The 25,924-nt window shown below is 38.5% G+C and overlaps 5 protein-coding genes across 5 annotated transcripts; 2 read left to right on the top strand and 3 right to left on the bottom strand.

Annotated features, from left to right (window-relative positions):
- Positions 1–4,425: 4,425 nt before the first annotated feature.
- On the top strand, positions 4,426–6,177 carry C922_00681 (hypothetical protein; the record flags this gene model as incomplete). Its single annotated transcript, XM_008816294.1, has 1 exon — positions 4,426–6,177. The coding sequence occupies one exon, from the start codon at positions 4,426–4,428 to the stop codon at positions 6,175–6,177; it is 1,752 nt and encodes a 583-aa protein (XP_008814516.1).
- Positions 6,178–7,609: 1,432 nt separating this feature from the next.
- On the bottom strand, positions 7,610–8,560 carry C922_00680 (hypothetical protein; the record flags this gene model as incomplete). Its single annotated transcript, XM_008816293.1, has 1 exon — positions 7,610–8,560. One exon carries the CDS (start codon positions 8,558–8,560, stop codon positions 7,610–7,612), a length of 951 nt encoding a protein of 316 aa, XP_008814515.1.
- Positions 8,561–9,831: 1,271 nt separating this feature from the next.
- On the bottom strand, positions 9,832–15,154 carry C922_00679 (hypothetical protein; the record flags this gene model as incomplete). The annotated part of the gene is made up of 9 exons (XM_008816292.1): positions 9,832–9,991; positions 10,118–10,258; positions 10,421–10,655; positions 10,914–13,016; positions 13,353–13,678; positions 13,953–14,232; positions 14,369–14,581; positions 14,813–14,914; positions 15,052–15,154. The coding sequence occupies 9 exons, from the start codon at positions 15,152–15,154 to the stop codon at positions 9,832–9,834; spliced, it is 3,663 nt and encodes a 1,220-aa protein (XP_008814514.1).
- Positions 15,155–16,068: 914 nt separating this feature from the next.
- Positions 16,069–18,411, top strand: C922_00678 (hypothetical protein; the record flags this gene model as incomplete). The annotated part of the gene is made up of 1 exon (XM_008816291.1): positions 16,069–18,411. One exon carries the CDS (start codon positions 16,069–16,071, stop codon positions 18,409–18,411), a length of 2,343 nt encoding a protein of 780 aa, XP_008814513.1.
- A 908-nt stretch (positions 18,412–19,319) lies between these two features.
- Positions 19,320–23,129, bottom strand: C922_00677 (hypothetical protein; the record flags this gene model as incomplete). Its single annotated transcript, XM_008816290.1, has 1 exon — positions 19,320–23,129. One exon carries the CDS (start codon positions 23,127–23,129, stop codon positions 19,320–19,322), a length of 3,810 nt encoding a protein of 1,269 aa, XP_008814512.1.
- Positions 23,130–25,924: the final 2,795 nt, after the last annotated feature.

Here is a 25,924-nt window from a genome sequence, read left to right as displayed (position 1 = left end):
TGTATATATAAAAAGTATGCTATCCCCATAAATAATTTCTAATGCACAAATGTCGCAGCTTCATCATTTTTTCTTTTATATATATAAAGATGATAAAGAGAAAAATTTTCTCCATTATTACAACCATTTTTACTCACCCATTTTATTTCCATGCATGTGTTCATGTATTGTGTGCTTGTATTATGTGCATGTACTGTGTCCTTGTATTATGTACATGTACACATGCTGCTCCAACTTTTGTGCATATGCTTATGCCCCCCCTACATTTTTTAAGAAGACATATAAAACGATTTTAAACTAAACCAGAATAAATACAATAAGAGGCTCTAAAAAGGTGAAAAGTTGACCTACCTTTCATTGGTCTCCCCACGTAAATTATTGTATACTTGCGAAAATATCCCCATGTGGAGGTATTTGTACTTATTCGTACGCCTCATAGGCACGTAATACATATAATCACTAGGGGCTAATTTTTTAAAATGACCCGCGAAAATTTCCGTATGCTTGTTTTCTTTCCTTCCGCAACGTGAATTTTAAATGGCTTTCTTTTCTTCACCTTTGTCCCAAATTTGTTGGTAGCCCTTTGCCATTCTTCTGATAATATTTAGCGTTTTTTTCTTTTTCTCTTCAAACGGCGTTTTAAAATAAAAAAAACCATGCCGTATTATTTTATTTTTTTTCTTTTTTTGCGAAGAAAGGTGCACGCATATATATGTAAGAACATTCGTTGATATGTCCAGGCGTTTTCCATAATTTCATTTTGCCATTTTCTTTTAACGAACATTTGAATGAACAGGAGTTTATACGCGTTATTAATACTCCCTCTATCTTATCATTTTGCGAGTTATAGCTAAGAGATTAAAAAGGAATAAGGCATACTGAATTGAAAAGGAGCGCGGTTAGAAGCTCAGCGCAGAACAGGGTTGATCGAAGAGGAAGAAGCAGAGAAGTAGAGAAGTAGAGAAGCATAGAAGAATAGAAGAGGAGAAGAATAGGAGCATAGAAGTGTACCAAAGAAAAACCCCAAAAAAAAGCGAAGAGAAAGAATGGCAGGACAATCTGAGAAAAAGCGACTAAAAAAAGCGAGCGCATTCATCGTTTATGCCTCCCCGTTTTTTACCATTTTTTCGGTATAAAAAAAGATACACATGGAAATAGCCTGAAACGTGGGTAACTGGGGAACCAGCGAGTGTTCTTGACCCCATTAAGCATATAACCGCGTGATGTGGACCGGTTTTTATTGCTTCGTCCGTTTTGCATCTTTTATCCGTTTCGCCATATTTTTTGATTTTTTCTATTTTCTTTTTTTTTTTTTCTTCCGCAGTTGATTTATATTATATTCGCATATTATTTCAGATATAACTTAATTACAAGAAATATTTTCCTTTTGCACTGCCTGCTTTTTTTTTGCTACTACTACTCAATAAAGAATATACACTATGGGTTGACCAATGGACTCAATTTTACGTAAGGAGGAAGCGAGCGAAATGAAGATGTGCGTGAAGAGGTGCATACAACTCAACAGAGTGAACTGCTCCCTCGGAAAAGACTAAATTAATGCTTCATTGCAGGGTTGCTAAAACGCCATGCAGATGGACAACTACCCTCTAATGGAACCTCCAATATTGAAGGCACAATTTGTTAGCTATCAAAGGAGTATATAATAATTATATGCAGTTAAAATATATTTTTTTTTTCATTTCTTTTCCCCTAGATACTACACAGACGTTCTGATTTTGTCCTTCGTCATCAACTTCGGCCTTTTTTACTCCTTTAAATTTTTTTACATCTATATCGTTATACCCATATATGCAATATTCAAAACGCTTATTTTTATTTTCACGAATTTTTTGAGTTCACCGGTGAGTTATTTGTGAGCAGACGACCAGAGGGGAGGCATTAATGTTTATGAGAGAGAATGTATGTCACGTACGAATGTATCATTTTCTTCTCGTTTTTTTTTTTTTTTTCCATTTAGTTCGGCGCTGTTGATTCATCAGGGAAGGAAGATAAAGCAGAGAAAAAAAAAAACAAAATTGTGTATAAGAAGGTTTATTAAAAATGAAATATGTTTCCTTTACCTATGTCTCATTAGTTAATATTCGACCAATTTAAGGAAGACATCATAGATTACGTGTGCTTACTCATGTACATATGTGTCTTCGTCCCTTTTTGTTTTTTCCCCAAACGAGTTTATCAGATTTAACTTGCAACGCAGTATGCTTTTTTTTTCTTCCTTTTTTCTCTATAAATTATATTAACAACTCTTTTTTTTGAAACAATTATGAAATATTTATTACCAGTTGGTGTAAAACGCTACATGTAGCAACGGGAAAGGATTTCACGCAATCCCTTTTTTTTTTTCCTTTTTGAGGGGAACTTTTAGATAACTCTCACTTTCCTCTCATTTGCGTTTAACTGGGAGGATCGAATGAGACGCGTGGAAAAAGAAAGACGCACTAAGTTATAGACCCAGCCGCAAACTGCAGTAACGTTGATTTTTCTTTTTCATATTTTTTACGCTTTTGAGTAGCAATACTGAAGAGAATTGAGGTGATTCTCTCTTCCTTTACCGATCCTTATAAAGCCGTAAAGGTTAAAGGGGAGGAAGGGGAAAATCATCCCTAGTCTCTGATACGGGGTGAACAATTCTTTTAACAAAAAGGATTGCAAGTCCTTATGGAACAGATAACTTGCACATATTATGGGATGTCAAAAGGGTCACTTTTGTACGCCGGTCGCCTCGCATGTGTTTAGTTCCCAACGGAGGTTACATTTCCTTGCTATTCATTTCCACTTGCAGAAGGGGGAGCAAAAAAGAAAAAAGAAAAATTATTTGCCCCAAGACTGCTTTTCCTCACAGCACACTCGTAAAAATACGCATTCGCATTGTTTCCTCTTTTGCAGTTTCGTATGGAGAAAATAAATTCGTCAAAGGGAGTATATACTTTTTTTTTCTTTTTGCTATTTTGTTTTAATTTAGTAACATGTTGGACATTTTGCGCGATTTTTTTTCCTCTTCCCCTGTTCGAATTTACAATCCAACGCGAGGTGCCACAATGGGAAAATACAAAACAGAACTTAACGCATTTTGCACAATGTTACCTCTGATAGAGTGACCTGGGTTAACCCAGCAGATATGTGCATGAAATTCCATGAGAGAGGATACACTTCCACGAGATAAATTCAACTAAGCATATTGCGGGGAATTCAAAATGCTGGAAAAGAACAGAGAGTTCTCTTTTTATGTGCACATGTAACACAACCTTTAACACCATTTCAATTTTTTTTTTCCTGCTGCATAAATCCACGAATGATTATGGAGAGCATTAATTAATGATGCACAAGTGGAAGTTACACGACGTAGCACATAAAAAGGAGAAAACAAAAAAAAAAATTCGGAATGAAGTGAGCCAAGGACTTTAATCAATCATGTGCACAACGCGGGGAAGGCTTCAACACAGTTATTCATTCTTTTTTTTTATTTCAGTTAGGATTTTCCCTTTCACATGGTGTTTGTAACTTGTACGTCTTCCGCTATGCACGTTTGTACGCATTTGTAAGCATTTTTAAGCATATTTTTTTTTTTCTAAGATGTGCTGTGCTGTTATGGCCATTTTCTTTTCATGTACTCATTCCACGTGGCGCGCCATATAATGCGCCATTACAAGAGCGCAAAATGTAAATCCTGGGCCTTTTTCTTTTTTTTGTTTTTTTCTTAATTAACGTGAAAACTCAATGACATAAAATACATTTGTATTGAGAAAATTGAAATTCTTTCCCTTTCCTGATCTGGGCATTCGAATGAGAGAAATTCCCGTTGCGATAACATTATCGAATTCGTTTTTAGCGCGTAAGGTTTGGAGTCATTTTTTTGGTTTTCGCGCTCGTTACGGTTTGAACATTCTAAGTACGTATGTTTGCACGGAACATACGTAGTATCCATAATACATACGCTTCCCTTGTGTGACATTTTTAACTAGAGCTTACTCAATTTGTAACTAGCAAACAAGCAATTTTCTTTGGAACAGCACAAACTTCGTTATTCGTTCCCCATCTAAATGCAATTGAGGGAGCGAGCGCACGGGTAATGCTTCATCCGTTCTTAAACCTTCAATTTTTTTTCCTCTTCTAGCTTTTTTTCACCATATGTTTACATGCTCAACCTTTTTTTTCGTTCCACGTGTATATTCCACTCTACGTTTGCCCATTTCACTCTCTGCAAGGGAGTGGGGGAGGCATCATCCCCTCCGAATTAATGCGCCCCCTGGTACAGTTACTTTTGTTCGCATTTCTTGCAAAACGATTACCCCTCCCCCCCTTTTGATTCTTGCACTCTCCTTTTTATGTACGTATATGCCTCCATATAGGTACACGTATATATGTAAAATTAATTAACGTGTGCCACCCACCGAAAGATTAAGGATGCCAGATTTATACTTCCTAATAAGATGGTTATGTAAAGCAATTGTTAGCTCCCTGTTTGGAGACGTGAACGTGATAAACCCTGAAAATGTACCGCTGTACGGATCAGTTATATTTGTGGGCAACCACAATAATCAGTTCATTGACGCATGTGTGTTAGTAGCAAGCATTCCAAGGCAAGTCAAATTTATTGTTGCGGAAAAATCCATGAGGAGAGCTGTCATAGGGAAGCTAGCCAGCATTATAGGATGCATAAGTGTAAAGAGACCAGAAGATTTAAAATTCAAAGGAATAGGACACATATGTTGGGTTAAAGGGGAGAAAAAAATCAAAGGAATAAACACCAGATTTAAGTTAGACGTACAAATGGGGGATAAATTACTAACACAAAATAAAATCTTTCCAGTTACGAAAATTGAATCCGAAACGGATCTTATTATACAAGATGCTATAAACATAGAATGTGAAGATAAAAAAAATGGAGTTCCTTTTAAAATTATTCCCAAAATTAATCAAACGGAAGTTTATAATTTAGTTACGAATAGCTTAAAAAATGGAGATACCATTGGGATCTTCCCAGAGGGAGGTTCTCACGATAGAACAAATTTGCTGCCATTAAAACCTGGGGTTGCCATCATGACGCTATGTGCATTGGCCGATGGGGTAGAGGATGTGTCCATCATTCCTGTAGGGTTGTCATACTCCAAACTCTATCAGCTGCAAGGCTGTGTTACGCTATTTTATGGAAATGCAATCATTATTTCGCAGGATCTGTGTAAAGATTATAATAATAATCATAGGGAAACCATATCCAAAGTTCTTAGCAAAATTGAGGAAGGAATGCGAAGCTGCATGTTAACGTCCAAGGACCATGAAACAAGCAGATGCATAGAACTTTGTGTAAGTTTGTACACTCCCGAACGAATGACAATATCGAAAAATAAAATTTACAATAATTTACAGCTATTTTGTAAAATGTTTTGGAAATTTGGAAATTCCAAAGAAATTCAAAATTTAAGTTATGAATTGAAGTGCTATGAGAAATTGTTGAAGGCAAATAAAATAAAAGATGACGAAGTATGGATGCTTAAACAGTCTACTTCCGCAGCTACCTTAAAATTTATTGAGCACATTTGTAGTTTAATTTTTTGTGTAATTTTTGGTATGACTTTCTCTCTCTTATGGCTACCCCTTGTTGCTATTTCCATTTATCTGGCCGAGAAGCATAGAGAATCTGCCCTCAAAAATAGTACAGTAAAAATTCAAGGTTGTGATGTGGTGGCTAGCTACAAGGTCTTAGTGCTTCTAGTCCTATTACCAACTTTTAACATAATGTATGGGTTAGTGTTTAGTTTATATCTCTACGAGTCCTGGTTAAAAAGAATCGCATTTGTAATTTTGAGCATGTGCATCTTACCCATTTGTTACTATATCAATTTAAATTATTCTGCTCAAATTCCTAGTCTCTTAAGACAAATGAAAATACTTTTAAAAGTTATTTGTGGCAAGATAAATGTCTGGAGAGACAACGAACGGGAACTGATAAGCACAAGGCATGAGCTGCAATTGAAGGTTCGTGGCTTGGTGTCAAATTTGGGTCCAAAAGTGTCTGATGACTTTCTCGAGCAGCTCTACCGAAATATCCCCAAATTCGTCGTTGACGCGGACACCAAGCGGCTTATTCGGGGCAAGGACGAGTGGGTACCCATTCTTCAGCGCTCTCAGTTGGAATACAAGGAGGAGATTCTTTAGCGCTTGTGCAGCGCCGATCTGTTTATATACACTCTGGCGTGTATGCCTCGTACCCATGCTCGCATGCAGGTATTATACATTTGAAAACCCGACGGGGGAAATGGAGAGAGGACGGGCGGGAAAGAAGACAACCCCAACGATAACGTAGCTCCGCTTGGCTGTTCTGATATCTCATGCTACACTCAGAGGGCACATCACGCCTACGTACCCCTGCTTTTATTTGTGTAAATAAACCCTTCTTATCTTTTGTGTGTGTCTTATGTATGTACGGTCGCGCACGCAGGCACGCACGTGACGTATTTAGCCCCAAGTGTACATCAGGAAGGATATGATTTCTCATTCCCTCAGTTAGTTTTTTAAAAAATATTATTTATGAATAAATGCATGGTTTTATGTGCCTACGCGAGTAGGTAGCCGCGCTGATGAACCAATTTCCCCATCTCATAAGCCTTCATTTTATTTTACTCCATTTTATTTCACTTCACTTTATTTCACTTCATTCTATTTCCCCTTTTTTTTATGTTGAAAGGTTCCTCGACGTACAGCATTAAAGCTGTGTGTGTGTATTTTAAAATTATGCATTTGTTTTTTTTTTTGTTTCGTCTTTCGCGTTTCGCACTTTGCATTTGGGACTTGGCATTTTGCATTTCGGAGATCGCATTTCCTCTTTCCTCATCTCTCTTACGCGCTTTTTCCCCCTTCCTCCCTTCGCCTTTTTAATTTTTGTACGGACACGTACACATGTGTAACAGCCAAAGGACGTATAAAGCAACATACCTTAAAGATGCGCCGTTGCATTTGTGCACGTGTTCGTGTGCAGATATAGATGGTGATATCTGACAAGGAGAATAATTTCACTTCGATAAGTGTAGCATAATGTAACCATTTTAAAATTCTTTTTCAGTTTTTTTGGGTTTAAGATTTAAACTTTATTTCTTCGCGTTTTTCGCATCTTTCGCGTTTTTTTCTTTTTTGGCTTCCCGTATCTCCTCGCTCAAACTTGCCAATCCATTTTCAGCGGGGAGGAAATTTCCATTTTTTGCACCAGGGAAGAACATAAAATGAAGCATCCGTCACATGTGAGGCACGTACATTTTTAGCAGTATACAAAACAAATCGGTAAAAAAAAAAAAAAAAAAAGTAGTACAAATTAAATTACAAGATTATTTATAAAAAAAAAAAGGCACCCACAAAAAAGCTACAAAAGTGTTAGCCACTTTGTGGGCGCGCGTGGAGCGATACAGCGTGGCTGTATCATTAATAAGGAGTACAACTATGCGTACGCAAAGGCATATATGTCCACATATCCATATTGCTCAGTATGCGGGTGCGTCTTCCCGTTTATTGGATTCGTGAGGTCTTCGCAAACAAACATGTTGCATATATTGACGTTTTATCAGTTGTCCCGGCCCCCCCCTTTTTTTTTGCCTTGTTAGACACTCTTTACTTTCCATTTTTTAAAGATGCGAGCTAAGAGGCTGGAGGATCGAACGAAGAATGCATATACAAACATGAGAAGAAGAGATATTAACGAATAGACAGCTCTGAAAATCGAATTGGAACAATTCTTGTCGTGAATTAAAGGTGTGTCCTTGAGATTATCAAAGATATATTTCATCATGTGTTTTTCCTTTTTTAAAAAAGTCTCCTTTTTTTTTTTCACGAGGGCTAACAAATTAACCAAAGCTGTGTTGTTATCAATTTCAATTCCTTCATTTAGAACTTGTATAGATTTGTCATATTCACCTAACATAAAATATCCTTTAGCCAATCTGAAGTAAACTTTCACATTTTTTTTGTCATTTTCTTGAGCCATAAGAGAATATTTAACACAATCTGAGAATTTACTTAATCTCATGAACCCCTGAGCAATATTGCTACAGTAGATGGCATGTAATTTTTGGAATGATTCCAGACGCTCACTGCTTAGTTCTTCCTTTTTGGAAAGGACATAATTGATAGACCTTAGTCCTCTTAGCCAGATTTTTATTGCCCCTTCGTAATCGCCATATGTATATTTTGCATTTGCATCATCCCTTGTTTCCTTTTCATTTTGGTCTTCTGAAAATTTCTCATCTATCGAATCGTTGGATAGTTTTTTTGGTTTGTCTTCTCCATCCGGAGGGCAATCATTTATTACCGTCTTTTCCTCCTTATCTTTTTCCTCCTTTGCATTCGCGTTACTATCTTGATTCTCTTTTGTCATGTCATTTTCTGATGGTGACGATTTGGATAACTCATTCTTTTCACTTTCATCACATACGTATGTGTCTACATTTTCATTGTGGTTATTTTCTGCACCCTTTGCTTGGTCGTACTTGTCATTGCCTTGGTTTAAATTGTTTAGGCTACTTTGTGTGCTGCTTTTCGGGAGCGCGTCCATTTTTATTTTTTTTAAAAATGTACTCTGTCATCCTTCAGATTTCTTTCCGTTTCTTGCCTGACAATTTTTATTTTATCATTGATCAGAGTAATTGTGATAGGAAATATTACAAAAAATTGAAAATGCGTTTGGGGAATTTGTGCACCACCCCCGTCCCTTCTATGTGCGTGTTTTTTTACGAAGGAAGAAAAAATATTGTTTCTTTTTTTTTTGTTTTTTTTCCGTGCCGCTTTTTTGTTCTATCCCGTATTGCACTCTACTTGAACTCTTCGATGTTATATGCGTCCATATTTCCCCCGTGGCGAAGGTCTCAGTTAGGGAAAGAGGGGAAATCAAACGAAGTAAAACGAAGCAAAATGGGCGGATGGCACAAAACTGCGAGTTTCCCACCCGTTAATGTGTTCATTCGTCAATCTGATGACGCGCCAGACGGTTTGCGGCCAAACTGACGCTTCGTAAACTCGAAAAATCGCAAAATCATAAACGCGCAAATGTGTAAATTTTGCTTATACGGTTAATCCCTTTTGTTTTTTTTTTCCTTCCAAGGGGACCTCACCATAAAACCCTCTTTAAGCAATCGCGCTTCGCAGAGCATTTGTTTGTAGTGACAAGGTCCTACTCCTCTTTCCAAATATGTACTTTCCTTTTACAGGCTTAGCAAGCCTTTGAAGAATGCCTTAGTTGGCCTTTTTGCGAAAAATTTGCGAATTGTTAATCGTAAAATTGGTCATCTAGAAGCGACTAAGGAAGTGCATTTATTTCAAGTCTCAACCGAAAGGTGATTTTTTCTTTTTTTTCTTTCAAATTGAGGAAAACATAATTTTGTTAAAGGAGCTATATATCGCAAGGCAAAAAACGACGCATAATGGATGGGCATATAAATTTAAACATACGTGCATGCGAAGATGGGGGGAAAATAGCGCTGAAGGAATGCCCATGTACATTGCTGCCTTTGCGCATGAAAATGCGAGCTTCTTTATTTTATTTAAGTTAATTTAATTGAATTTAATTGCGGCATGACACGGGCAACCCCGCGTGCAGGCGTCAAACAGCGACAAGTTATTTTTTCTGACTGTATTGCGACCAATAAAAAATGGATATTGTGCAGAGGTGGAAATGAACTTAAGGGAAAATTCGGCATTATGTGTGCCGTTCATATAGAAAATAAGGCGCGACGCGATTGTTTAAATGAAGTCTTCGTGAGTATGATCGTATATACCATTGAGCGGACAAATGAGCCTATATACGCGATAGCGCCGATTAGGTGTCACTCAGAAATAGTCGTAGGTATCCAAACACTTGAGACACTCCGTCAATTTAATCTTCTGTTGATAGTCATCTAACCCCATGTCGACCAAATTGTTTATTTTGATCATCGAAACGTTCGCTAGGTTATCTCCGCACAGTAAAATGTCCTTCTTGTTAAACATCCTTTGGGGGAAAATTGGGAAAAAGGAACATGCCAATGGGGTGCAGATAAGTACATGGGGTGTGGCCCGCGTACACACTGCTGAGACACTGCTGATAGACCGCTGATACACGCGTTGCGGCTCCTACTTGAGGCATATAGTTTTAGACGCCTCAACTACGTTGGGGTAGAAAATGATCAAGGGGTCCTTGGACAAAAAATTGAAGTCCCATAATTCCACGCGGCCATCATTCGAGCAGCAGAAGAAGGACGTGGAATTGTTGGGCATCCTGCGTGGCAAAAGAGAGAAAGGGGCAGAAATGCATACGTGGTGTTACATATAGCACCGTTAATTGTACGCAAAGCAAACATAGTTACATATGCTTGCGCGTGTGTCCATTTCACGCATGGGCAAATGACTGCCTTGCGCCCATCCGAGCATGTTCGGTAACCATAGTATATCGTTGATGGAGCTGAATGAATTCTTCGACTTAAAAGTTGTGATTTGCTTATTCGAGAATTTGTGCCACAACTTTATTGTGCAGTCTTCCCCGGCACTTAGGAAAATGTCGTGGTCGAATTTATTTATTTTTATTTTGTTTACAGCCCCGAAATGGGCTACATAATAATTTAAGTACGACTTCTGATAGCAGCTATTGCACCTGTATATTAGTCCATTCTTTGTGCCTAAATTGGATTAAAGAGGAAATTGTGGAACGCATTTCCAAGCGTGTTTATCTCGGGTATCTGCGCAGTTTGCACAAATGATTAATGTCCCATTGTGAGGTCATATGACAGCTTCACGGAGAAAAACTCATTCAGGGGGCATTTTATGTAGAATCCCTCGTGGGCACAAGAAGGTGCATGAAATTTAGTGCGTTTAAAAAGTTCCACCTAAGTGTGAACACATATCCCGGTACTTTTTGCTGTGTGTGCAGCACTTACCGAGGTAGTAGTAAGAGTGTGTCTGCTTTATTTTTTTGTCAATGATGTTTTCCGTAATATTTTTGTAATGGTTTAGCAGTTCTTCTTCCCTAGATATGCTCTTTACATAGTGTTCCCCGGCAGCATCGACCATTGCCGCAGCTCCGTTGGCCCCTGCTTCATGCGAAGCTGTGTTGTCTGGAGCGCCCTCGCTCGGTTCCTGAATATCACAGTTAGGAATGTTCTCCCCCGAATTGTCGTAACGCATTTGCTTGTCGCCGATGTGCGTTGCATCCTCCTTCTTTATGTTGCTGATGATAAAATCTTCATCGTGGTTCATGTAATTATCTATGTCAATACAAGTTAGGGAAGAGTTAAATGGTTTATTTGACAGGTTTTTATTTTCAAATACTGATGAGAGACCTTGATACAAATCATTTTTTTTATTCTTTAGGTATAAAATTTCTTTATTTTTTAATTCCTTTTCTATAGTCCACTGGTACACATACCCATTTTCATGAGCAGAGTAGAAAATACTTTCTTCCGTATTGTTTCCCATGTAGTTGCATTTAAAACAGATGTCATATATGGGTTCAAAACAGTTGTGATAACTTTTTATGCTAGTAGATTTCAAAACAGCTAGCTGATCCCTATTTCTAGTGTCGTAAATGTTGATGTGTCCATTGGACAAGGTGGCAACTAGCAGATTGGGATTATTGTTCGAGTACATAATTTTCAGCACACTTGAATTTACGTCATACAGCCTTAGTGGGTACGTTGGGTTGATGTAACTAAAAATAGCAACGTTTCCTTTGCTATTGTGGAAGCTTCCAATGTCTAGTGTGTTGGAATAGCTAGCTGTTATGTAGTCTTCATAAAATTTGTTCGTATCTATAGATGTCACTATTTTTTCTAACTTGTTATAATGAAATTGGAAGAGCTTGTCAATGGAAATATTTTTGATGTATTTTTTCCCCTTCAGTTTGTACAGATGGTTGCTATTATTGGCCTTCCCATGTGTGTCCCCTTTCTCTGTATATTCCTCCATGTAGGCATTGTAATCATTTTGCATATCATCTTTGCACATGAAATGATCATCATCGTCACACATGAACATGCCGTCGTCTTGTCTCACTTCCGAGACGAACTTTATTCTGTTCCCTTTGATGGAGGTAAACTTCTCTTTCTTCCTTAGCACATATGATATTTTTTTTTTTTCTATGTTTTCTTTTTCCAAAATTTGCTTCTTTTTTTCATCATTGCAGTTATTTTTTAAAACATCATCTAGGATCAGCGTGCTGATTTTTTTTATTTTGTCTTCATTGCTTTCTTCATTTGCAATGATATCGAAAATTTGGTGCTCTCCCTCGGTTTTGTCATGTTCAGTTTTATTCGGTTCATTTGCAGTGCACACTGGTTCGGGCGCCTTTTTATCATCTGCCTGCGTTTCAGCTGTCTTTTCTGTCTGGTCTTCCTCTTGGTTTGGAACTTTATTGAGGACTCCTTTTCCGGTTCTCCTTGCTGCCCTTTTCCTGATTTGTGTCCTCAACTTTCCAGATGAAATTTGTCGTCTTATTTTTTTCTTCTTCCCCTTGGACAGAACAGCTACTCGTTTGAGCAGGTCCAAGTGAGTAGCCCACTGGGGGCCTCCGTTCATGGGGGGTGCACTTCTCTGCTCAAGCATCTCTTCCTTACTAGCAATATCAACGAATTTGTTAATTTTGTAAAAGTTAATTGTCTTTTTGAAATTCATTTTTATTTTCATTCTGATGATCTTTTTTTTTCTCCTATAGTTAATGTTTGGGTTCGTAAGGGCGTCGTAGGTCTCCCCATCGAACATTTTCACTTTGTTATTTTTTCTCCTATCATTTAGGTAACTCAAGTGGATGTTCTTGTACAGCATTTGCTCGTAATAGTAGACATTTTGTACTACGTACTTTTCCATATTTTTTAATATATGAACAAAGGATCCTCTGTTTAAATTTTTTTTCTGGTTGTTTATTTTCCATGGGATAATATTTGCACTATCCCCAGTGTCTTCTGGCGTTTCTGGGGACGCGTCCGTTTGCTCCCTTTTCTTTTTGATTATCGACTTGATTAGATATTCGTCCTCGCTGAAGCTGCCTTTGACAAGGGGGAGCAAAAGAACGAACAAGGGACACCCACAATGTGGCACATGAGCATTGGCACGAGAGATGTAACATGCGCATGTAACACATTGCGTAAACCGCTGTGTAGTCCGCTGTCTAATCCGCTGTGTAATCGTCTGTGTAACACTCTGCGTGACGAACGAGGGGGGGAGGGTTCCTTCTTTTCCCCATCAGTTCAGCACACACTCAGGAGAATCAGTGAGTGAGTAGATGGGGGGATACAACTATCTAACATGAGCAGCACATCACATCTCAACACGGATGTGCATCACACAGAGAGAGAGGTGCACCACGGAAGAATTCTCCTTACTTGTTAAAAATTTCATCGTTTTCATATTTTTAAATTTGCTTCTAGTTCTGAATGTTCTACTTTTATTTGACAAGGTTCGAGACATATTTTTTGTGGAAAAGAGGGTATTAAAAAGGGATGTATTATTTTTCTTGGACTTATAAAACGATTTTGGTATGATCGTCGTTTGCTTGTTATCTACTACATTCTTATCAACAATCTGAACCCACATGTTTTTCTTCAAAATGACTCTTTCGTTAATGTTTAGAGAGTCTCCGTATTCGTCCATGATCTTTTTTAGCTTTTTGTTTCTATATTTCAAAAATTTCTTGTGTAGCAGCTCGGATCTGTACGCATGCAGGGGAGGGGAGAACGAGTGGGTGCACTTGGTGAAGCTCTGAAGTGGACAAGTGACCGACGTGATTGTGCCTTCCGATGCGGCTGTGAATGGGTGCACGTGGAGCGAACTGCTTATGGATGATTCGCACCCGCTCCACGTCGGGTTTCATCACTGCGTAGGACTTCCTAATGCAGAGAAGTCCTTAGAGTGGTATTTTTTTTTCTTTTTTTTTTTTCTTTTTTTTTTTCTTTTTTTTTCCGCCTTTCTTTTTTCCGCTTAACATGTCCGATGGATTCCTTATAGTCAACTTGTGCAGTTCGTGTAAATTCGTCTGGGAACTTCTGTTCTGTTTGTTGATGGTGGAAACGTAGACGTCCTTGTTCTTTCTGAACACATTTAATGTCTGCATGGTTTTGCATATGTAATTGCTTTCGTCATTGTTGATCAGTTTTTCGTATCTTTGGTTTTTTTCTTCAGTGGCCTCTTTTTCCTCCTCCATGTCGTTTAGCATATTGGGGATGTTCAGCAGGTTGATCGTTTCTGATTCGCTCAACCGGATTTCTGCGCAGGTTAAAATGGAACATCATTGCACTTGAGAAGGAAGCAGCCAAGAAGCTGCACAGTCGCAGTGGAGGGGAACGCGCATAAAATGCTCCACAATTCGAGCCTCTCACCCACAAGTAGTCTATCAACTTACCATCGTAGGATTTTAAAATGTCCTCTTCGTACTGAATATCTTTTGGTCCCCCTTCCTCGTTTTCTGCCTCAACAGAATCCTGCTCCCCCAGTCCACGTTTTGGCTCTCCATCAATTATAGCTCCTATTTTATTAGCTTCATCAGTAGCTTTTGTTGAGCTTCCCTTCTCGTCGATAAATTCATTTTTGTCATCAAACTGTTTAAGTAAGTAGTCTGATGAGGGGAAAGGAAGAACCATCACATGTGTCGGTAGCTGGGAGGAGTAAATAATAACCAGCTTGTCCACCACTGGAGGGGTTCTTCAAAAAATAATAAGTGGGAGGGACACAAACGAGCAGATGTAATCACAAAAATACACATGTGTCAATGTGAGTATGCATGTGTTGTCTTCGTTTTGTGGCCCCCCTGGACAATCCCATCGAAGAAGAGATGAGGGAGCTTTACCTATTTGGTCAAAAGATTTCTTCGCTTCTGCTTCTTGAAAATTGAAGTATATCGGCTTGGGCGTTATGTTCTTGTTGTCGAGGATTATTTCAATTTGGTCATCTTTAAAAAGGAGCAAACAAAAAAAGGACACCTTTTTATATGAGTCTTTTTTTTTTTTCATCGTGCACATTTCTGTGCATGTGTGCCTTTCTTAGTAATGTTCATTTTTTATTTTTTTTACTTCTTTCCGTTCTGACCCTTAAAATCTCCGTTCAGCTTGTTGGACCTATTGAAGCAAAGTTTACTCATGTTGCTTTTGATTTTTTTCATGGTGCTCAATCCTTCCTCCATCGTTGCCATCGTTCCACTCGTTGGTTATCCGGGGTGGAGGTGCTGGTAAAAGATTGTGAGCCCTCCGCGCATGCAGCTACGTGTGTAGTTATGTATATGCCTCTGTGTATATGTCTTTGTGTACATGCCTATGTATGCAACCTAGTACGCGTTTGGCACATGGGGAGGGACACTTTATGTAGGTATCAAATGAGGAGGGGGGTGACGTTTTCGCCTTGTTAGTATTAAAAGTACGATATAAGCGCTAGAATGGGGCTCTCATTCATTCGCAGTTTCTGGTAGCAATTTTGGCAATGTGCCCATTTACCCCTTGGGGGTGTCTCTCCCTTCGAAGGAGGCGAGGCCTTAAAAGCACCACGTCGGAGTTCGCCCCTTTCAATTTTCTATACTGAAGCATGCAGGCAACGAGTAAAACGGTCCAAAAAATTGCCACATTTTTTTCGTAGCCTTTTTAAAATTACCGTGCGATGTGGGAGGAATGTGCGGAGGAAAAAAGAAAAAATAACAAAAACGGGCAGAAAAAAAGAAAAAAAAAAAATGACAATAATGAGAATAATGACAGTCACCACAGTGATGACGAAAAAATGACGTGAGGAAAGCAAACAAAGCAGGGTGTAGGTGCCGAAGCAATGCAGCGGGAGCCCACGCGGAAATCACAAAATGAAAAGTGCCAAAATTGGAGAGCTATCAAAATACAGCTCTTCCACATTTGCTACGCAACAACGGAGAGTAGGAAAAAATTTGAGTTTGAATAAACACAAAAAAAACACAAATTTGAGTGAACGGAAAAAGAAAAAACCCAGATTTGCTAAAGATGCAGATGTTTCACGTGGGCGCAAACTTTTTCCTATGCGATGCTCTGCGCGCCCCTGACACATGTACGCCGCATCCTCGGCGAAGGAATCACCAAGGCTGGGGACGAAATGTTTGTCTTAAAAATTGGATTCTCCAAACTCGAAAAGGGAAGCAGAAGGAAGGGAATTTTTTTCTTCAATACCGCAAGTCAGCCAAATGTCAAACTTCCAAATAAGTCCGGGGCCACAAATGAGAATTGTGGAAATCAGTTCCATTTTGAGGGGAAAATTTCCCCCAATTTTGAAAATTTAAATTTGCAAAATTTAAATAACAGGGAAGTGCTATACTATCTAGGATACTGCAGTAAAAATAAGTTACTAAAATTGCACCTCTTAAATTCGACCATGAAAGAATTGCACAATTTAGTGTTAGATAGTGTAAATTGCATTTCTACTGATTTTCACCAAAATAAAAAAAATATATTAAATCCGAAGTGTTACCAGGAGGGGGTGAAAAACATCCCAAAGAAACCCTTTTTCGACATTCACGATTTGGTAAAGGTTTATTTAAACATTTGTTACATTAATTCATATTTTTTTTTAAAGACAAAACGGGAAAAATATGGCGACAGCGGTTGCGCTTTTTTCCTCGAAACTTGTGGCAACAAGGATGATAATAAAAATGGACACATGTTAATCAAAAAGGACGCATGCTTAAATGAGAAAAAAAAGGTGAAGAAATGTCTAGGAAGCGAAAGGAATGGAAACAACCATGTAGATAACTTACTCAAAAAAGACAACATATTTATATACACCAATATTGAGAACAAGAACATGGAAGCGTCTAATCAGTTTGTATGCAACGAACATGTAAAAAATATATTTGACTTGTTATCCATTTTTTTTCTTCAAAATGTGAACATTCTAAACGACCATTATTTGTGTCGAATTTTTTACGGATACAATAAGAGCAAATTTCTGAATGAGCGATATTTGAACAATTTAAGTTTTGAGATTATCAAAAGGATAAAAAAAATCAGGACATACCATTTATACTTAATATTGATGAATTCGCACTATCTCAGTTATGTGGACAAAACATTTGTAAAAATTTTACTTATTCATATTGTGAATAAACTTTCCCAGTTGCCGTGTGAAGCTATGTGCCAAGTTTTACCCGTCGTCCCGTCATTCATTCAGTCGGAAAAACATACCTACAAAATTAATGTCATATATGCGAAGAAAATTGCCAGCTTTAATCAAGTCAGTCATGTTGTTAGCTTGTTTAAAAAGATGGCACAGTGGAAGATGATATCCCAAAAAAATATATTCCTCACCTTCAGCCATTTGAACAAATTTATGAAAGTCAGAAAGAGGCCCCTCAAGGGGGATGCCCAAAGCCTAGTTTCGCTCCATCGGGGGAAAACAAAAGAAGGGGGAGTCACCCCCGAGCCTCCATCCCAGACGCCGCACGACGAACAAATGATAAACAACGTAGTGACAAACTTCGACCCATTTGAAGGGAGGGTCGCACGAGCCGATGATATAAAATTTCCACTAGGAGACACCTCAAGGGAGGGAAGCAACCTTTCAGAGGATTACACCAATGGTAGAGGGCCCCCTCACAAAGGCAATGGTAGTACAGCGTCGGCGAGGGGATTTTCTCCCACGGCGGAGGAAATGTTTTCATTTGAACAGGAGCTGATGAGATGTAGCAAGACTTCCCCCAGGGAAAATAACCCCAGCGTAAAATTTGGCAGTGAAAAATTTGGAAGTAAAAAATTTAGAAGTGAAGAATTTGGAAGTGAAGAATTTGGAAGTGAAAAATTTGGAAGAGAAAAATTTGGAAGTGGAAACTCTGGAAGTGAAGACTCCGGAAGAGAAACCCCCCACAATGACGACACTCGCGAGGACGCGGCACAGACGCACAAGTGGGACAACCTCGTCTTCAACCTAAAACTCATCGAAATGCACCTGATACACGACTTCAAAAATATATACTGCCTTCTCCCAAGTGATTATAAAAACTTCCTTCAAAAAATTCGGACCCTTCCATGTAGCGTTAACAAAAATATGCAAGGAGAAAAAGAAATTTACATTTTAAAGAAATATATGAAAATGCTAAATTATGAATTTATTACATTTTCCCATGGTCCCTACGTGCTGCACATTTGTGACCCCTTTTACAAAATTTATCTGGAATGGGAGAGTGGATGGAAATTATATCCACTGTATCAGCAAAATGCGGAAAGAAATTTCCGAGAAAATAAAATAAGTCACCTGAGAAGGGAAGGGTTTAGTGAAATCCTCATTTGCCATGATGCCTTTGCGAATTGTCCAAGTGAGGAAGAAAAAATGAACTATCTGAGTTCCGTTTTGCAGCACACAAAATTTTCCAAGTGTAGCCCCATCATTTGTGGGGCGGCCGCGGTTGCGCCCCCTCCCGTGATGCCTCAGGATATTTACCTCTGAATTTTCGGCATCGAAGGGGTAAAGAGAAAAAAAAAGAAGAAGCATACGTAACAGTTTGCTGCTAAACTTATGTGTGCGTTACTTCCCATAATACGCATTCCCCAGTGGGGCATTTTTTCCCACCTTTTTTTTGATTGTACAGTTTCTCCGTCCGGCTGTTTCGCCGTTACGCTGTTACTCTGTTGCGCTATTTTGCAACTGCTTATGTCGCACTTTTCTGCTTGTCCTAGGTGGATAAAAGCCCTCCCCTCCCTGAGGGGAAGGTTTTGTTTTTTTTTTGTGAATGCTCATTTCGCTCAGAACACACACACTCACGCTGAGTGATCTTTTTTAAACGAGAAGACTTTGCTTTTCGAGAGGCGTTGTTGTCATAACATGAGTTAAGCATCATTTGTACCACGTGGACACATGTGTGTGCAGGGACCAAGTGGCTGGAAAGCAGATCGAAGGGACATTACCCACACATGCAATGTATAAATAAGCAAATACATATTACAGGCACATACATAAGCGGATACGTATGAACCATTTTCTTGACAGAGAAACGTTGATAAAAAAAAAAAAAAATAATAAAATGAATGAAAATAACAAAGAAATAATCCAGCTGGGTTTGTAGTTAAAAAGGTTTAATCCCCTCTTTGACATTACCTGTTTCGTATTTCTCCCCCTTAAAAAATGTGTAACGTGCAACGTATAAATTGTGAAACATTGGAAGCGTGAGGATCACGGTAGATACAAAAGGGAATTTGCGCAGCTTGATGTGTGTGCCCCATTGCAACTTTTTTTTTTTTTTTATTTTCCCGCATTTCGCGATGCACGTTGCAAATAAAGCATAACACATGGGCGTAGGAAGAAACGCAAACACAGAGACGCAAATTTAGAGGCGCGCGCGAAGAACAAATTGGGAGCTAAAAGAAATATGCATACAAATAGGAAGAGAAGGTCATTTTGTTTATATCATAAAAATTGTCATACGTGCATATATAATCGAAGCTTAGCTTGTTGTACAAATTTATGGCCGCTTTGTTATAATCTATCACATGTAGGTACATGTACAGAGGCAGGGGTACATCATCATGATCATTATAATCCAAGCAAGCCCTTTTTGCATTAACATTTTTTAGGTGAAAAAATGGTCTGTCCTTTAAATTGAAGGCACAAAAATTGTTTAAAAAAAATTCCAGCATTTTATTGTTTAGGCTTGAGAAGGATAGGGGACTTTTAAATAGGGGGAATTTAAAGAACGCAGGAAAAGGATCTCTTCTTTGCGTTTCTCCCTTTTGTGTCCCCTTCTCTGCTAACATCTCCGCGTTTTTGTTATGAATAACAACATACAAGTGGTGCAAATAATCATTCAGTGTGATTTGTTTGTAACACTCCCGTAGAACTCCATTAGAAATGCTATAATTTTTGCACTTTTCGGTGCTCCACTTGTTTTTGCGTTTGTTTCCATCATTGTCATGACTATTCAAGTTGTTCATTTTGTACGTTTTAAAAGTGGGTGGGGGGTTGTCCCCCATTTGGTGACTCTCCCTTCTGTTATTCCTATGTTGGTCCGCTTGATGGATGTTAAGCTCAGTTGGATAATTACCACAAAGGGGGGACTTATCTTTAAAATTCGATGCCACTACGTTGTTCTCGTCATCCATTTGCGCATCCACGAAATGTTCTTTCCGCGCAGAGTCTTTCCGATTGGCGAACTCATTTTCGCTTTTCTGTTCCTCCAACTGTTCGTGCAAACAGTTAGTAGGACCACTTGGTGCCCCATCGGATGTTTTCCTTTCCTCTTCCACGCAGTTCATCCTTTCCCATATGAACATGTCTTCCTTTCCATTTATGCTCTTCCTCTTGTGGTCGCTATCAGGGAACGATTTCTCATCATTCAGGATGGAGCACAAATCGTCCGACGAGTTGTCCCTGAGTAAATTCTCGTCGAAAAAATCGTTCTGGTGTTTATCACTCAGATGGCTAGGAGAAATGCTATAAAACATATCGTTATCGATGTAGCAATAAAATTTACTCTTGTACAGAAATATTCTGTAAATAATGAAATAGAAATAAAACACGGTATATTCAATGAGGTAGGAAGCTAAGTTCAGTCCCCTAAAGTACTCACTTATTCCCACAGTTAAAATGTAAATACTGTTAATTTTTTTTTTAATGTATTTTTTGGTCATAGTTTTGATATTTTCATTCATGTAAATTTCTTCATATAATTTTTTTTCAAATTTTGTGTCTTTATTAACATGTTGCGTTCGCAAAACGGATAAGTCGTTCAGCACGTTCTGTAGATGTACGAGTGTTTTTTTTTCCTGATCGAAGGGATGCGAGGAGCAGTTAGGTACCTTCTCACCATTTTCGTTCAGCACATCGTTTGACTGTGTTTTCATTCTATCACTTCTGCCATCTCTATGGAATGTGCTTCCGTTGGATAGTTCATTTTGATCCGTCTTTTTCAGATTATTCGATGAGAAGATGCTTGTCATTTTTTCCCTCCCGCTGAAATTTCCATTTTTCTCTAGCGGTATATAATTCTCTAAAAAGGTCAAAGATGAATCGTACACATATTTTAAGTAGTTCTTTCCCTTTTTTGGGTTATTCGATTTTTTTTTAAAATGGTTATATATATTGATAAAATCCTTTTCGTTTCTAGCATCTTGGTAGTTAATCAGATTTGACACACTTCCAACGAGGTAATCTTTTTTCACTCTCTTTTTATTACGATTGTACAAATTGATCGTTTCTTTCTTTAAACAGATTTTATCTCTCAATCGACTTATCACATTTTCTGTCCCAAGAATTGGGTTACCTCTCTCTTCATATTCTATGTTCTTTTCCTTCAACTGTCTGTAAATATTTTGAATGTTCCTATTATTATCATCATATATGTTGTTGTGTAGATTGCCTAGGTAACTGTTGAACTGCGTGTTACCGTGCTTTTTCTCGCTTCCGCCACTTCCAGCACATTCTCCACTTTCGCCTCTTCCCACGCCTTTGTCATTCTGGAGGGAAGACACCCAAGTGCTGCTATTCTTACTGCTGTGTGCACCGTTACGATTCGTATCCTTTTCCATTTCATCGACTTCTGGGGGGTACTTTTTAATGTACTCTTCCTTTTTGAAATTGTCACTTCTATCTCGATTTTTATCATCGAGTTTGTCACTCGCACAGTTCTCCTTTTTATGTTCTACGTGACTGTTCTCTTCATTTAATATTTCTTCTTTTTTTATATATTCTTCCAGGTGACTTCCGTTGTACCTACACATATTGTTTCCATTTCCATAGGGGACCCAGCTGTGGGGCGTCACCTTTTCTGCACTTCTACTAGAGACGTCTTTACTATCCTTATTCTTATTATTACTATACATTTCTCGTTTGCTCTTGCTCACAGGGGAATCATTATGTGTGCCTTGCGCGAAAGAAATCGTGGGCAAACATTTAGCAGATGGGTTTGTCAAATTGCTTGACTCGGTGCATAGCTTACTAGGCGGCCTTCTTCTGTCATTTGTTCTGCTCTCTGAAGGGGAGCACTCAGCAGACTGGACATGACCATGGTCATCCGGCTGGATATGATCACCGGACTGGAAGGGATTTTCCGAATGGGCCGTGTGGATAGACTGCATGGTATCTACTGACTGGGCTGTGTGCGCGGAAATCGCGTCGCTTCCATCATTATGTGACCTATTACTGTGGTCAATAAATTTGATATAATCCAGTAGGATCTCCTTTTCACTCACCTTTTCTATCGTTTTCCTCTTCAGAAATTTAGTAACATGATCACTGTTTATATAATCAATAAATGAAAAGGGAAGGAAGGCACCTATAGAGAATATTTCCTCTTCCTTCCACTTTTTATTTATTTTTTTTTTGCCATCATTATCCGTGTCCACGAAACGATTTGACGAATTGTAATCTTCCGAGTTCACCAACTTTTTATTTGAAATGTTGTCTACATCATAGTGTTTACAATCTGAATTTTTCTCAGTTTCTGCTCTCTCCTTGGCTTTCTTTGCTTTCATTTTATGATCGTCGTCACCTCGCGGGGAGGCGTCGCGTTCCTTTACCCTCTCTTCATTTTTCTTCTCAGGGGGGGCTGGGCTCGATTGGTTAGCGCTGCCGCCGTTACACGACACACCGTAACGGTCTCCGCTGCTTCTCCCTCGGCCTCGGTTCACTTCTTTCGGTTTCACTACGCCGTCGTTCCGTTTGGCGCCCTCATTGCTCCTGAGAGAGCGAGAAATCTTCTCAACGACCCTCGTAACCTCGTCGTCTATCACTTTATCATCGGGAAAATTACAAATGCTGAAGTAAAAATCGGAGTGGTACTTTACAGGAAAGAGCTCCTTGTGCAAATCGAATACGTCGTCGATGTCAGATTCTTTTAAAAAACGAAAATAAATTAAATTCAAAATATTTATTTTTTTTAATATTTTATGTAAGAGTATTTCTCTATCTTCACATAAATCTAAGAATAATCGAGAACTTAAAATTTGTTCATGCATGTCATTGCGTAGGGCAGATGACGTTGACAGAAACCTTTGCTTGTTCTGTTTCCTGAATAATCCTAACACATTATTTACAACTTTGTCATACTGGAATTCAATAAAACTACTTTTTCTATTTCTAGAATTCATATTTTCATCATCACGGTTCTTATGGGTTATAAAATTCAAATTCTTCTCCACATTAGCGTTATATCTATCCATATCCATAATCATATCCCCTTTTTTTTTTTTTTCTTCTTCCTGTTCCTACTTTAACATTTTAGTTAAATAAAAGGGTTTCCATACAGTTTCTTCCGATAGTCTAATAGTCCAATAGTCCCTTTTTTTTTAAATATATATACACTATGAAAGGGTGTACATATATATAGGCAATCATTTCGTGTATTCGTGTAAGTTTTACACGTGTAAGCACCAAAGTGTACGTGCGTTATAAGTGCACCTTAATTTTAGGCTACGGTTGCTAACACGTCCAAATTGTACTATACTAATTTTGACGTTTTTAATTTTTTTTAAAGCTTAAATTGTACATACAATTTATTTGATTAGGCTGAACTTTGTCGTGTTCTACGGATTTATGTTCCGTGCCATTATATTTGTTCGCTTTTTGCAAAAAGAAATTTCAAAAAAAAAAATGTGCTCAGCTAACCTGTTGACATACCATATGCGCATTTGTGTAAAACTCTGTGTACTCATCTTCTTCCGCAGGTAAAATGCATAGCTTTGAATCGCTTTTTTTTTTTCCTTTTTTTTCCTTTCCCCCTTTCGGCGTGGACTTCAAAGTGAAAGAATTAGACTGATTAAATATCGTGATAGATATTTTTTCATAAAAAAAATCTCACTGAAAAAAAATGAAAGACAATTTACTACTGAAAATGTAAATTACAAGAAAAAAAAAAAAAGGGGGGGGAAATATTAAGGCGGGGTGGGTGTATAAAAAAGATGAATGATAATTTCCAGATTTATCAGAAAAAAAAAAGCCTAATGTATGTGTATACATGTGTACACCCAAAGGCATGTATATATACACGTACGTATTCTCATGCGAACAGATATACTTTTGTATAGCATAACACACTATTAATTAGCACAAGATGGGAGAAATAAATCACAAATGCGCCAAGAAAGATGGATATTCTTCAAATTGCAAAAAAAAAGAAAAAAAAACTCCTTTAAAAATAATGTTGTATGCAAATTTAAGAAGGCAGAATTAACCTTCCTGCATTATCACTAAGCACTGTGGGAAAGAAGCGGGGCACCAATGTGTTTGTACAATAAAAAACAATTACACAGGGGAGAAAATGCATTCGTGCAAAGTTGGTGGGATAGGCATCGGGAGCCATAACGCCAAGTCGCCGTGAAAAATGGGAAAGGCCAAAAATGAGGAAAACAAAAATGGCGAGGGCCAAAAGGGGGCACAGGCCTCAAAATCAGTAAAGTGTCAGAAGTATGCGCAGGTGAATGGTTAAAAAGATGAGAGAAGTATCCAAACACGCGACTCGAAGAGAAATGAGCCAATGCGGTATGGGCAAACAGGGAGATAGTCAAACTGCGGGATAGTCAAACTGCGGGATAGTCAAACTGCCGGATAGTCAAACTGCGGGGTAGTCAAACTGAGGGATACTCAAACTACGGAATTGGAAAGTGAACGACGTTCACTTGTTCTGGGCAATTTCCTTGCAAATGCGTCAGATTAGCTACTTCTAAGCGGTCATTTAAAAGCACATACTCTGGGGTGACGGATGAGCAAAAATGAAAGTCATGTAGGCTGCACTACTACAGCATGGTAGTAACAATAGTAATAATAATAGCCTGTTTTTACGCAAGGAGGGGAAAACAATTTACGTTGCTACGGCAGCACAACAAAAAAAAAAAAAATACATCACTCTATTTCGGTTACTTGCACTCAGAATTTAGAGCCCCAATATTATTATCTATGCTACATGCGGGTTTCACGCTAAACATGCGAATGGGAGAATCTCCAACAGGGAATTAACACGTAGAAAAATACTACATAAAATGTAATGCGGAAAACGGACGTAATTAAACAGTAATGGTCAGTATAGTGTTCAGTTTTTCTATTCGTTTGTTGATAGCTAGTGCGTGTTGTTGCGGTACTATATGATGAACCCTTTGTGTAACTGTTCTTACTCATCCGCTCACCCCTATGTTTGGGATGAAGTTCTAGCTTTAATAACTCGAAAGATGATATTTTGCAGGAATAATACGCAATATTTGTGTTTGCATCTGCGCATGTTCAGTGGCTTTCGCCACTTAATGTTCTCCCCCGGCTATATATATAAGTGCCACCAGATGGTGTTGGGTGGGTGGCTATAACTAGATGGATACAGAGGTGACGTCTCACCAGCTGGTCAACGAATCCCATTTTACAAAGGCGAACTGGTTACAGCGCTTCAAACTGCATAATGTACATGAGGAAATAGTTATGTATAGATATATGGGTATACATTAACCTCTTGGTGTTATCCTATTGTTATGTTCCAACTTCTCATTATTCTCTACGTGTACGTATTTCAAAAGGGGGCATTTTTCCTACTCAGCGCCGCTTAAATGACGTATGCCCGAATAGGAATAGTTATGTATAGGTGCATATGCCGTTGACATTTTCCCCAGGTCAATATCTTTTCCCGCCGTATAAACATCGTACCAGTTAAATATGATGGCAGTCGAATTATAAATATACAGTGATATAACGTACGTGCTAATCTAGGTGGTTAAAAAATGGGCTGCGAGAACTCTCTGCGTCATGGATTTGTACGGCGGGGTGCGCGCATCAGTATGTTCAACTGTATGTTCAGTAGTATGTACAGCAGTAGGTAAAGCAGTATCTACAACAGTGTCCGCATCAGTATCTGCATCTGCATGTGAGCATGCGATACGTTCGTCTGCAAGGGCACGGGTGCACGTCCTACTATTTTATATAAGTGCCTAATGATTCACTGTTTTTCCACTTAAAGTTAGTTGCCCATGGTATATGTATTGTCATACGT

Source organism: Plasmodium inui, assembly GCF_000524495.1.
Source record: "Plasmodium inui San Antonio 1 unplaced genomic scaffold supercont1.2, whole genome shotgun sequence".
NCBI lineage: Eukaryota > Apicomplexa > Aconoidasida > Haemosporida > Plasmodiidae > Plasmodium > Plasmodium inui.
This window is presented reverse-complemented; position numbering and strand designations above follow the sequence as displayed.